This window comes from Mobula birostris, chromosome 5, assembly GCF_030028105.1.
Source record: "Mobula birostris isolate sMobBir1 chromosome 5, sMobBir1.hap1, whole genome shotgun sequence".
Classification (NCBI taxonomy): domain Eukaryota; kingdom Metazoa; phylum Chordata; class Chondrichthyes; order Myliobatiformes; family Myliobatidae; genus Mobula; species Mobula birostris.
Window position 1 is genome coordinate 180,436,974 of NC_092374.1, and position 11,866 is coordinate 180,448,839.

At 45.9% G+C, this 11,866-nt stretch overlaps 1 protein-coding gene across 2 annotated transcripts in view; it reads left to right on the top strand.

Annotated features, from left to right (window-relative positions):
- The window catches only part of LOC140197384 (complement C3-like), a 72,324-nt gene that overhangs the window by 27,565 nt on the left and 32,893 nt on the right, over positions 1-11,866 (top strand). For both annotated transcript variants that reach the window (XM_072257342.1, XM_072257341.1), the window contains exons 9-11: positions 829-955; positions 1,719-1,831; positions 8,182-8,355. In XM_072257342.1, coding sequence (XP_072113443.1) covers positions 829-955; positions 1,719-1,831; positions 8,182-8,355 — 414 coding nt within the window. The remainder of the gene's footprint in view (positions 1-828; positions 956-1,718; positions 1,832-8,181; positions 8,356-11,866) is intronic.

The following is an 11,866-nucleotide window of genomic DNA, read 5'->3' on the forward strand; positions in this document are numbered from 1 at the left end:
AGCACTTGTCTTTGTTCGTCGAGGCATTGAGTTTAAGTGACAGGGAGTTATGCTGCAATTTTATGATACTCCAGTTCGGCAGCATCTGAAGTATTGCATTCAGTTCTGAGTGCCCCAATATGGGAAGGTTGTGTAGAGGGCGCAGAAGTTGTTTGCTAGGAAGCTGCTTGGATTAGGTGCCATGTGCTCCAATTATTTTCTCTAACCCAGCAGAAGGGAGACCCTGATAGAGGTTTATAAGATTATGAGAGGCATAGATAAGTGTAGACAGCCAGTATCTTTCTCCACAGTGTTGAAATGTGTAATGCCAGAGGGTAAGAATTGCTTAGTGAGGCAGGTAAAGTTTTTTACACACAGAGTATGGAATGTGCTGCTGGGACGGTGATGGAGGTGTTTAAGAGGTTATTTATGGACATTGTTTTGTTTTGAAGGGATTAGTTTGATTAGGCATATAATTACTATTATAATGAGTTCAGCACAACATTGAGGGACAAAGGGCCTGTTCCTGTGCTGTACTGTTCTATGCTCCAGCACCACAAATTCTGCCTGGGTCGTCCACAACCCAATGGTACGATCATTGCATTCAAGTAACCCAGTCCTCTCATGGTCCTGAAGCTCTGATCCACAGATGCAACTCACCGCTCTCTATCCCAGCATGCAAACTGTTTGCAAGTTCCCACCTTACTGTCTGCGGAACCTTGCCATGCACACGTGTAATCCACCCAGATGAGATGATCGAGGGCCGTGAATGGTGACAAATACACGCCACTCCCTTCTTGTTCCTCTGCGGGGTCAATGCCAACTCAATGCTTTCATTTCCACTGTCAGATGCGGCAAGGAAGAGCAAATGTGACTCTGCGAACAAGAGAGTTTTGGCGCAACTTCTTGAAGGTTGGAAAGCCGGATGAGTTCATTGGCAGCACCCTTTATATTGAGGCAAAGGTGTCAGACAATAGTAAGTGACTTCTTTCTCCAACTTGGCATTGTCCCCTCCTCTACATCGACGAGAACAAGCACAGACTTGCCGATTGTTTTGTGGACCAATGCCTCTCCATCCTGAGTGGTTACGTTGAGTTTACGGCTGCTTGCCATTTCAACTCCACTTCCCAGTCCCACACTGACCTGTCTCCCCTCGGCCTTCCCCACTGCCACTGTGAGGCTCGAATCAAACTAGAGAAATGTACCTCAGATTCCAGCTGGGTAGTCTATGATCCTATCCTATGAGTACTGGATTTCAGATCCGTACATTATTGTGCTCTCAAATTCATTTTCCCTGAATCACAAAGAGGGCTTCTTCATCGTAGAGTCATACAGCACAGAAACATGTCCTTCGGCCCATCGAGTCTGTTCTGAACCTCAACCACCCGGTTACGACAAGCCTACACTAATTTCACTATAATCACCCCCACATTCTGATCACCCTGCCACCACCGCACGCCCCCCACCCCCATCGATTCTACCCCTCACTAACACTGGGAGCAATTTCCAGTGGATAATTAATCCACCCAGCCACAGGTCCTGGGGATGGGGAAGGAAACGGGACCACCCAGGGAAAACCAGTATGGTCAGAGGGAGAATGTGTGGACTCCACACACTGACAGAACTGGAGGTTGGGGTCGAATCTGGCTGCTGTGACAAAATCTGTTCTAAAGCACCTTTGGATGTTTCACCAAGTGGAAGTGGTTGCACAAACACAGATTTCTGTTTTTTCTCTGCAGAACATAAAGAAAAGAAGCATCTGGACAATATACCTTTTCGACTCTCCCACTATAACATCAGCTTTGCATCAATGAAACCATACTTCACTCCAGGAGCTCCATTCCGTGTCCCGGTAGAGTTGTATTTGTTATTAACTGTGTCTCTGGCTGTGTGTCTATCTGTTATGGGTGTATCTGCGTCTGGCTGTCTATCTGTCTGTCTGCAAGTATGTGTGTCTGTGTGAGAGTGTGTCTGCAGAGTCAGTGTGTATGTGTCTGGTCAGTGTGTGTTTGTGAGTTTGAGTGTATGTCTATGTTTGCATTTATTGTGTGCATGAGGGGTGTTTTGTGTATGTGTGTGTGGCTTGTGTCACTGTGGGACTGTGTTTGAGTGTGTTGTGGGTTACAGTGGGTATTTGTGGGGACGTTGGTCCGTGAGTGTGTGGGTGTGCATGTGTATGTGTGTGTCAGTTTCTCTGTGCGCACATATCTGTGTCGGTTTCTGTGTGCGTGTGTGTGTTGGTTTCTGTGTGTGTTTGTGTAAGACACAGCTGCTCCCCTCCCACTCCTGAACCCACTGCCCAACAGTGAAGGTTCATGTTTCAGCCTAGAAAATGTGACTTCTCCTGTGTCTCGGGAGGCACCTCTCAGTGATGGTGTGAGAGAGAGATGCCCAACACTGCCTCCACAGCATCCCCCAACCCACAGTAAAGAAAAGGGAGACAACTCCATCCCAGACAGACATTCCCAGCATTGAGGGCCCAGTCACCTCGTTCACAGGTCCCACCCCAGACTCCTGAAACACACTCTCTGTCCTGGAGATCAGATCTCCAGGCGGACAGAGGAAGAAGTTCACGTTCGGGCTCTAATCCTCCTTGTAGAAATGTGACATTCCCCACTGACTTGCGGTAGTCTCTGACCCGTAAGCGTGACCCAGGTGGAACAGGAGTATGTGGGATGTGTTTGAGAAGCTGGAGGCCCTGCTCTGGGAATGCACAGAAGTCCCGTGTAAGGACTGTACCCCCGACTTACCAAGCGGATGTTGTGGGAGGTGGGGGGATGAAGTCTGTGGGTCCAACTTTGTCCTTGCAGAACACACAATATTCGGCTGGGAGCAAATCTCTCAGACCTCAGGGACTGTTTGTGTGTGTGTGTGTGGTTATGTGTATGCATCTTTGTGTGCACGTGTGTTGTGTGCGTGTGCATATACAACTGGTATATTTATGAGAGCAAATGCGTGCAAGCACACTTGTTTGCATATATGTGTGAATGTGTAGATGTGTGTACCTGTGTATATGTATGCACGTGTGTGTGTTCAGAGATATGATGGGTTAAAATCTGGACCCATTTCCACTGGGACACCCAATAGTAATATGATGGCTTCTAGTTGTGAGAACTTTGATCGGAGGGATAAAGGATTTGGTCTCTGGGCAAGCTTGCCTCAACAAGACACCGGGGGTGTAAACGCAAGAGACTGCAGATGCTGGGGTTTGGGACAACATGGAAAGCACTGGAGGAACTCAGCGGGTCAGGCAGCTTCTACGGAGGGAGATGGACAGTTGACATTTTGAGTCACGGCCAATGTAGATGAAGGATCTCAGCCCAAATCCCTCCGTAGATGCTGCCTGACCTGCTGAGTTCCCCCAGCATGTTTTGTGCATTGCCAAGGAACCAGGGGGCTCAGTAATTTAATAGTTACTTCAAGTCCATTGAATGTATCGAGGGTCTTAAATCCTTTACCCAATTAAAATTTATTACTGAGAACCAACAGCATCCTGTAAAATGTAGTCTATTTTAGCCAAGTAACAGGCTATTCCAGACCAATGAGCTTGTGCTGTCCCAATTACACTATGTGACCAGTTAACCTCCTAACTCGTACGTCTTTAACATGTGGGAGGCAACCAGAGCACTCGGAGGAAATCAGCACAGTCCCAAGGAGAAGGAAAACTCCTTACAGACAGTGGCAGGAATTGAACCCACTGTAATAGTGCTATGTTAACCACTGCGCCATCCCACTCTTCTTTTCCTTTGCCATTAACCACTCTGCTCTTCCACATTTCCAACGACCTTCCTGCTGGATCTACAGGTCCAGTCTCCCAGTACTTGCAGTTTCACTGTGGGGCCAATTACAACCAGGATTACAATTGCAGCCTTCTTCACTGTCCACTCACTCTGTCCAGTCCAGCTCCATGCTCGCCTTCCAAAGTTCACACTGACATGTCCCTTTGAGGTCTGTTTCAGTTCCATTCAGCTTCTGCTACACCTTTTCCTTCCCCGAGTATCCCTGCTGCTGTGACTGCTTCACCAAATCTGGTATTATATACATAGCATCAGTCTGAGTTAATGTGCTGTCTTCAACTAGTACTGTATCAGTGTGTTGGTGAGCAGAATTAACCAGTTAAACATAGTCATAGTCATACTTTATTGATCCCGAGGGAAATTGATATTCATTACAGTTGCCCAAGAATAGAGTATAAATATATCAATATAAAACCATAAATAAATAAATAGTAATATGTAAATTATGCCAGGAAATAAGTCCAGGACCAGCCTATTGGCTCAGGATGTCTGACCCTCCAAGGGAGGAGTTGTAAAGTTTGATGGCCACAGGCAGGAATGACTTCCTATGATGCTCAGTGTTGCAAACACAACGATAATGTGGACACAGAGTGTAAGTGCTCCTCAGAGCCATTGGTTAACAAGATAAATCATATTTCTTTGCATGTTGTTAACCGTAAGCCTCATGAGGCTACTTACCGCTTCAACTCGCCAATCTTCTTACACTTTATTTGACACGACCAATACCACGGACAAGGTGTGGAAAAGACCATGTCAGGTTAAACTTGCACTTAGCTGTTTCAAATCTTTTGTCAGGCTTGTTGGGGATATTGGGCTGGCTACCGGGCTCTCAATGCCTGCCACTCCATGGCACTACTGTCAATGAATCCCCCTCTGTCAGTACCCCAGGAGCGCCCCATCCGGAAGTCGGAAGTTTTGAGAGGAGGGGATTTCAATGAGGTCCACTGCCCGAGTAGAAAAGCCAGCGGCGGGTCACTACAGCAGAAAAGAGCTTTGACCAGCGACTAATCCAGACAACACAAGTTTTTAGAGGAAAGGATTTCACTCAGGTCGACTGCCTTAGTAAAACAGCCAGCGGCAGATTGCTACGGTGAAGAAGGGTTTTGACCAGTGGCCGGTTGCTGTTTGCCGTTTGGGATTGATTAGTAAGAGCAAGTTAAAGGAAGGCAGGGGCAAGCACAGCGGCCGTTGTCGGAGTGGACAGAGTCAGAGAAGTGATCCTGAAGCTTTAGCTCTTCGAGGCTCCTGTGAAGAGAGGCTTCAGTCAGAGAAAGCAAAGGAAAGAAAAGCTCAATGTTAAGTTTTTGTTCCTTCCTTTCTTTATATACTTTGTACTTTATTGTCGCCAAACAACTGGTACTACAACGTACAATCATCAGCGATATTTGATTCTGGGCTTCCCACTCCCTGGATTACAAATATTAAATATTAGAAATAGTAAAAACTAGTAAATATTAAAAATTTAATTTATAAATCATAAATAGAAAATAGAAAAATGGGAAGTAAGGTAGTGCAAAAAAACCGAGAGGCAGGTCCGGATATTTGGAGAGTATGGCCCAGATCCGGGTCAGGATCCGTTCAGCAGTCTTATCACAGTTGGAAAGAAGCTGTTCCCAAATCTGGCCGTACGAGTCTTCAAGCTCCTGAGCCTTCGCCCAGAGGGAAGAGGGACGAAAAGTGTGTTGGCTGGGTTATCTGCTCAGCTAGGACAACAGAGATTCCAGGCAGGGTAATAGAATGCTCCTTTTGTAGGATGTGGGAAAGCAGGGAGATTTCCAGTATCCCTGATGACTACAACTGCATGAAGTACATCCAGGTGCAGTTCCTAACAATCCATGTTAAGGAACTGGAGCTGGGACTGGATGAATTCAGGATCATTCGGGAGGCAGAGGGTATGATAGTGAGGGCATGCAATGAGGTAGTTACACCCAAGGTGCAGGATACGGGAAACTGGGTGACAGGCAGGAAGAGGAAAGGGTTAAGGAACCAGTGCAGAGTACCCCTGTGGCTATCTGCCTCAACAACAGGTATATCTCTTTGGATACTGATGGGGGGGGGGGGGTGTAGATCTAACGGAGGAAAGTCACAGTGGTCAGGTCTCTGGCACTGAGTCAGGCTCTGTGACTCAGAAGGGAAGTGGACGGTGGAGAATAGACATGCTGTGGTGATAGCGGAATCATTAGTTAGGGCAACAGACAGGAGGTTCGGTGGGCGAGAAAAAGATTTCCTAATGGTATGTTTCCTCCTGGGTGCCAGGGTCTGGGATATCTCAAATCGAGTTCTCAAAACTCTTAAGTGGGAGGGTGAACAGCCAAAGGCTGTGGTCCATGTTAGTACCAATGACATGGGTAGGATGAGTGACAAGGTTCTGCACAGAGAATTCAGGGAGTTAGGTGCTAAGTTAAAGAGTAGGGATCTCCAAGATTGTGATCTCAGGATTGCTACCCATGACACGTGCTAGTGAGGGCAGAACTAGGAAGATTACACGTGGCTAAGGAGTTAGTGTAGGATGGAGGGCATAAGATATTTGGATCAATGGGCTTTCTTCCAGGGAAGGTGGCACCTGCACAATAAGATAGTTTGCTCCTGAACCGGAGGTGGACTAATACCCCAGCAGGATATTGGATCAGCCGTCATGAACTGGGGAAACAGACTCGATGGGCCAAATGGCCTAATTCTGCTCCTATACCTTATGGCCTTGTACTGTAGACCAGACACTGAGCTGGAGTGGCCATTTTCACAATGTGGCTACAAGATCAGGGCAGGGGCTGTGAATCCTGTGGTGAGTCACTCACCTCCCAACTCCCCAAGACCTGTCCATTGTTGGTAAGTCTGGAGTGAGATGGAGCACTCTCCTCTTGCCTGGGTGAGTGCAGCATCAGTAACACTCTGGATGCTCATCACCGTACAAGGCACAGCAGCCTGCTGGGTGGGCAGCCCATCCACAATCAGTCACTCACTCCACCACCAATGTACAATGGAAGCCATTTGTACCATCACTGTAGCAACTCACCAAGACTCCTTAGCCAGGACCTTTTCACCCCACCACCTCTACCAGCAAGAAGGACAAGGCGGCAGAAAGCATAGGCAACTGCCACCAGCTGAGAGTGGTCCTCCCAACCGCACACCCGGCCTGACTCGGAGATATATCACTGTTCCTTAACTGTCATTGGGGCAAAGTCATGGAATCCCCTCCCTGGCAGCATTGCATGTGTACCCACACCTCGAGGACTGCAGCAGTTCAAGAAGGCAGCTCACCACCATCTTCTGAGGGGTAACTAGGGAGGAGCAATTAAAGACGAGCTCTTCCTGCGAAGCCCACATCCCGTAAATGAATAATGAAAAACAAACTGAGCAAGGTGTGAATTCTCTCAGGGACGGGCAGCTGGTGATCCATGTGTAGTTTAAAGGGTTATCTTACCTAGTAGAGATGTTCCTCATACTTTCCCACAACATATAAGGAGGCCATTTGGTCTGTCTATACCATTCAAAGCAACCTGCCATTCTTTCTTCCTCTTCCCCCCACCCTTCTCCCAAATAGTGGCTGGTTAATCCACCATAACATCTTTGAGATGTGGGAGGGAACTAGAGTACTCAAGCTACACCCACATGAAAATAGTAAGCAGCGTTCTGAGATACAAGCAAGGAAACTCCATGAAAGTGGCCACACAAGTAGCAAAGAAGGCATATGGTATGATTAACAGGATTTGTCAAGGCAACAAGTTCAAGAATCAGGAAGTTATGTTGCAGTTTTATAAGACTCTGGATAGGCCGTATCTGGAGTATTGCACTCAGTTCTGGTCACTCCATTGTAGGAAAGCTCAGGGTTAGTGTTAGGCCTAGGAAGAACTTGGAGCTTTGAAGAAGCTGCAGGGAAGGTTCACTTGTATGCCAACTTGACTAGAGGATTTGAGCTATAAGGAGAAATTGGAGAAATGGGTTGTTTTCTCTAAAGGTGTTGATGGCTTAGGAGTCAGAATCTTTTACTTAGGGTCAAAATGTCTAATACTAGAGAACATGCATTGAAAGGGACATTCAAAAGAGTTGCCAGGTGTTGTGGTGGGGGCAGATATGCTAGAGGCATTTAAGAAGCTCTCAGGTAGGCAAAGGAATCTGCAGAGTGTAAAGATTTGGACCATATGCAGGCAGAAGGGACTAGATTAGCTTAATTAGGCACAGTGTAGTAGGCTTCAGGCCTGTTCCAAAGCTGTGCTGTTCCAGGTTCCATACTCTAACTGGGATCAGTGAGTTTACTCCAACAAGGAAGCAGATTAGATGGTTTGAATGTCTTCCTTCCACGGAATGATGATCCAAAATCACTTAGAAGAGGGTAGGGTGAGGAAGCCCATCAGATGGTAGCTTAAGAACATTTTCATCTTTTCCTTCATGTCTTCCTGTTTTGCAGATATCGGTTACCTATCCCAACGGTTCCCCTGTACAAAACATTTCAGTTCTCATGGAAGTAAGTATCCTGGAAGAAGCAATAATTAAGGAGTCAATTGAAGGACAGACCGACATGCTCGGCGAGATAACTTTCTCATTTACCACTCCCGTGGACGTACTCAGCATGAACATCACAGTAAGTCACCTCCTTTAACCTACTGTTCATGAGGGCTCGGAGAGGGCATCACAGTGAATGCATACTGACAGCGATTTCCACAGCCTTCACACATGCCATTAATTGTGCCGGTGATACCTTCGAAACCCTCACAGATGAAAGTGTGTTCAGCATCTCTGGATTTATGTGAATCTGGAACCAGCCATCATAACAGCCAAGCTAATCGTGACCACTTTGATCACCATACACTAAACAGTATTTTATTGTGCTCTTTCTTGTAAAAATTGTTTAATATGAGGTTTCCTTGTGAACGTTGTGTATCTGACGCTGTGGCAGTGATACTTTATACTTTATTGTCGCCAAACAATTGATACTAGAACGTACAATCATCACAGCGATATTTGATTCTGCGCTTCCCGCTCCCTGGATTACAAATATTTAATATTAAAGATATTAAACATAGTTAAAATTAGTAAATATTAAAACTTTATATTATAAATCATAAATAGAAAATAGAAAAATGGGAAGTAAGTTAGTGCAAAAAAACTGAGAGGCAGGTCCGGATATTTGGAGGGTACGGCCCAGATCTGGGTCAGGATCCGTTCAGCAGTCTTATCACAGTTGGAAAGAAGCTGTTCTCAGATCTGGCAGTACGAGTCTTCAAGCTCCTGAATCTTCTCCCGGAGGGAAGAGGGATGAAAAGTCTGTTGGCTGGGTGGGTCATGTCCTTGATTATCCTGGCAGCACTGCTCCGACAGTGTGCGGTGTAAAGTGAGTCCAAGGACGGAAGATTGGTTTGTGTGATCTTTTGCAGCTTCTTTCAGTCTTGGACAGGACAACTTCCTTACCAGGTTGTGATGCAGCCTAGAAGAATGCTTTCTACGGTGCATCTATAAAAATTAGTGAGGGTTTTAGGGGACAGGCCAAATTTCTTTAGTTTTCTCAGGAAGTAAAGGCGCTGGTGGGCTTTCTTGGCAGTGAATTCTGCTTGGTTGGACCAAGTCAGGTCATTTGTGACATTGACCCCGAGGAACTTAAAGCTTTTGACCTGTTCCACTTGCGTACCACCGATGTAAATTGGGTCATGCGGTCCGCTGCTCCTTCTGAAGTCAACAACCAATTCCTTTGTCTTGCTGACGTTGAGGGATAGGTTATTGTCTTCGCACCATGCCACCAGGTTCTTAATTTTCTCTCTGTACTCAAACTCATCATTACCCGAGATACGGCCTACAATCGTTGTGTCATCAGCAAACTTATATATTGAGTTTGATGGAAACTTGGCTACACAATCATGGGTGTACAGTGAGTACAGCAGGGGGCTGAGTCCACAGCCTTGTAGGGCACCGGTGCTCAGAGTGATTATAGAGGAGAGCTTGTCCCCTATTTTTACAGCCTGGGTCCTGTCTGTGAGGAAGTTGAAGATCCAGCTGCAGATCTGAGTGCTAAAGCCCAGGTTCCGGAGCTTAGGAATCAGTTTATTTGGAACAATGGCATTAAAGGCAGAGCTGTAGTCAATGAAAAGGAGCCTTACATATGCTGCTGCTAACTGGTATGTCTTTATGATGCTGCTGTATGTAAGTTTTTCATTGCACCTGTGCATACGTGGACTTGTGCAGATGACAATAAACTTGGCTTTGACTGTTTGACAGAATCACTATTACTATCACTAATGTAATATGTGAAATGTAGCAGCAGGATAGTGCAAGGACATAAAACTGGAACTGGGTTTTATTTCAATATTGTCAGCTATACCGAGTTAGAGTGAAAAGATTGTCTGGCACACTGATCATACAGATCAATTCATTACATGGTGCATTGAGAGAGAACAAGGTCAAACAATAACAATAAAGGGTAAGGGCTACAGAGAAAATTTAGTGAAATATTTTATAATAAGGAATAAATTGTGCAAAAAAAGAAACAATGGTTCATGGACCATTGGGAAATCTGATAGTGGATGGAAAGAAAATGATCCTGAATCATTGCGTGTGGGTCTCCAGGCTACTACATCTCCTCCCCAGTGATAATAACCATCTGCGCTTTAAATTTTGGCATTTTATAAACTGTAGAAGCTATGGGAATGTTAGGAATGTAACTCAGATTTTAAAGGCATGCTGCTCCTTGATTACTGTTGAATAACCAATCTGGCCGTGCACAACATAATTTTACAACAATGGTTGACAAACTCTCCATCACAGAATAATATTGATGAAATCACAAAGAGGGCATGTCAGTAGAGTACATTAGGACTTGGAGACTGGAACGTCACCGGAGACTCTAGCGAGTAGGGGGCGCCACGGTAGCGTAGTGGCTCATACAATGCTATTACAGGTCGGGGCGCCGGAGTTCAAAGTTCAATCTCGGCATTGTCTTTATGTCCTCCCTGTGGAATGCATGGGTTTCCTCCGGATGGTCCGGCTTCCTCCCACAGTCTAAAGATGTACCGATTAGTAGGTTCATTGGTCATTGTAAATCATACTGTGATTAGGCTAGGGTTAAATTGGGGATGTTTGCTCCACGGCTCGAAGGACCAGAAGGCCTATTCTGTGCTGTATCTCTAAATTTGAAAATAATTCTATTAATGTACTGCAGAGGACATTCTGAGTGGTTGCATAGACTTAGCCACTACCATCACAAGCTCAACCCTCCTCACCAGAGAGGACAACTTCAAAAAGCAGTGCTTCAAAAAGGCGGCCCCATCCTAAAGAGTCATCACTACCTTGGACAAGCCTCCTTCTCTTTGCTGTCATCAGAGGGGGAGGTACATAAGCAAGAAGATGCACACTCAATGTTCTAGGACCTGCTTCTTCTCGTTCACCATCACTCATGAACATTGCCTCAATATTCCTCTTTTACACTGTTTATTTTGTTTTATTTCTTGTTGTAATTTATGCTACTTCATGTCTTGCAATGTACTGCTGCTGCACAGCTCTTTGTAAAATTATAAGATGTCCACAAGAATGTCCAGACATATTTCCTGCTGCCCTGGAATGTTGTTTAATGGGATGGTGCTGATCAAGGGTCTCAGCCCAAAATATTGGCTCTTTATGCCTCTCCATAGATGCTGCCTGACCTGCTGAGCCTCTCCACCATTTTGTGGGCATTACTCTGGATTTCCAGCATCTGCAGAATCACTAGGAGGGAGGGGGAGGGAACGTCAACTCAGACCATGAGAGGCCTGCGTCGGGCATTTTCATGCCTTACAAGGCACAGATTAGAAGTCTGTGTGGGGCGCCACTCCTCGCACAGACACTAGAGCAATGTGTGATTAAGTGCCTTGCTCGAGGACACAAACACGCTGCCACAGCTGAGGCTCAAACTAGCGACCTTCAGGTCACTAGACGAATGCCTTAACCACTTGGCTTCGTGCCCAACAAATCACTAGCGTAGATGGTATCCTTGTTATTTAAGGACATCAGTAGTCCTGGGCATCCACTGGAGCTAAGATCAGTTTGCACTGGGGAAGAGGAAACTGAGAGATTGCTCAATCTTTGTGGGACATCTACTTTCAATTGAGGGTGAATGGGCAATTTCA